The 1,637-nt window shown below is 34.9% G+C and overlaps 1 protein-coding gene across 1 annotated transcript in view; it reads right to left on the reverse strand.

The window, feature by feature from the left end:
- The window catches only part of dph1 (diphthamide biosynthesis 1), a 125,975-nt gene extending 125,300 nt beyond the window's left edge, over positions 1-675 (reverse strand). Inside the window, exon 1 of the mRNA XM_016272703.1 lies at positions 473-675. Within this exon, the coding sequence (XP_016128189.1) occupies positions 473-611 (139 nt within the window). The 5' untranslated portion in view covers positions 612-675. The remainder of the gene's footprint in view (positions 1-472) is intronic.
- Positions 676-1,637: the final 962 nt, after the last annotated feature.

Genomic DNA, 1,637 nt, shown 5'->3' on the forward strand with positions numbered 1-1,637 from the left:
TAAACTACTTCAGTCTGTGTGCATTGAATTGATTTAATACACGAGTTTCACAATTTGAGTTGAATTACTGAAATAAATGAACTTTTCCACGACATTCTAATTTATTGAGATGCATCTGTATGTATCAGAAAATTATTATGGAGGCAGCTGATGTTAATGAAATAATTTGCAGCTTTACTCGCAAACTACATTTCTGTTCATCAATAAGGTAAGAACCAGAGCTATTATAAACCTAAATACACTTGATTAAATTAAATTAATTGAAAAGTGTAGTGTAGTAGTAGTAATAGAATATGTTTGCGGTCGTAATGATGATAGTAGCGCACACCAAATAGTATCTTTTCCGTGCTCCAGCGCGGTTAGCGCCCACACTGCATGCGTACCGCGCCCGAGCCCAACCGAACCGCTTTTATAGCTGACAGATATCGCAAACACGATGAAGTATTAAAAAAATCTAACTATTAATACTCACCATTTGGTTTTTTCGCAGCGACCGCTTCAATATCGCTAGTGGGAGCCGCCATCTTTCCCCAAACAAGTGCACGTGGAGTGAACAAGGCATTACTCATCGAACACAGAGCTGATGTGAGCAAATCAAGTGTCGATACCATCGATATGAGCGATGTATTGAGACGCAAGGAAAAAGTTTTCAAACATTTTATGCCAAGGACGCAAGAAGCAAATTTGATCCCATTGGAAGGGATCTCTTCCTAAAATAATAAAAAAAAAACAGATATGTATATGTATCAAAAATCAGATATGCTGAGTGAGAAAAGTATTTATTAAGCAGACATTACCCTCCTTTCTATGATTAGAGTCGTGGTTCAGTTTTAAAATGTAATTTAGTCTAACTGAAAATGTTTCTTATTAGGTTTCTCTCAGAAAAAAAAAATACAAAGCTGTCACTGGGACTTTACACTTACTTTCAAAAGGTACTATTATGTACAGTTTAGGTAATAATACATAGCCTAATTTTAAAGTAGCCTACTAATAGAGTAGTCCTATGTACATTTAAGGTAGCCTACTGATATGTACCGTTTAGCGGTAAAGATACAAAGATGTACCATTTAGCTTTTGTACCTTTGGGTACCAGTCTAGTGACAGCTTTGTACCCTTTTTTCTGAGAGTATATGTGTAAACATGAAGTGAAACATTTTCAATTCAATACCTTTTAAACGGAAGGCAAATTTAGTGGAAAATATTTTTTTTTGTTCTGAAATATTACATTTCTTTCCCTAATCTCAAATTTGTACATTATGTAAATGTATAAAATTAATAAACTAAAATCAAAATATTTTTATCATTATTAAAATATTTATATGTAGCCTATACCATACTAATATTTAGGCTTACTTTAGGAAATAATATGTACCTTTACGGTTTTACTATGCACCCTTTAGGGGTAAATATGGTACAAAGGTCTATCATTTCAAAAGGTACCACCCTAATGACAGCTTTTGTACCTTTTTTCTGAGTGTGTAAATATAAACAGCAAAGCAAGGTTGTATTCAAGGTCTGCCAGCCTACTAGAGACAGTAGGGGAGAAAAGCAAGACACAAAGACACACACACACACACACACACACACACACACACACACACACAGAGAGAGAGAGAGAGAGAGAGAGAGAGAGAGAG

Source organism: Sinocyclocheilus grahami, unplaced genomic scaffold, assembly GCF_001515645.1.
Source record: "Sinocyclocheilus grahami isolate Dianchi unplaced genomic scaffold, SAMN03320097.WGS_v1.1 scaffold72.1, whole genome shotgun sequence".
NCBI lineage: Eukaryota > Metazoa > Chordata > Actinopteri > Cypriniformes > Cyprinidae > Sinocyclocheilus > Sinocyclocheilus grahami.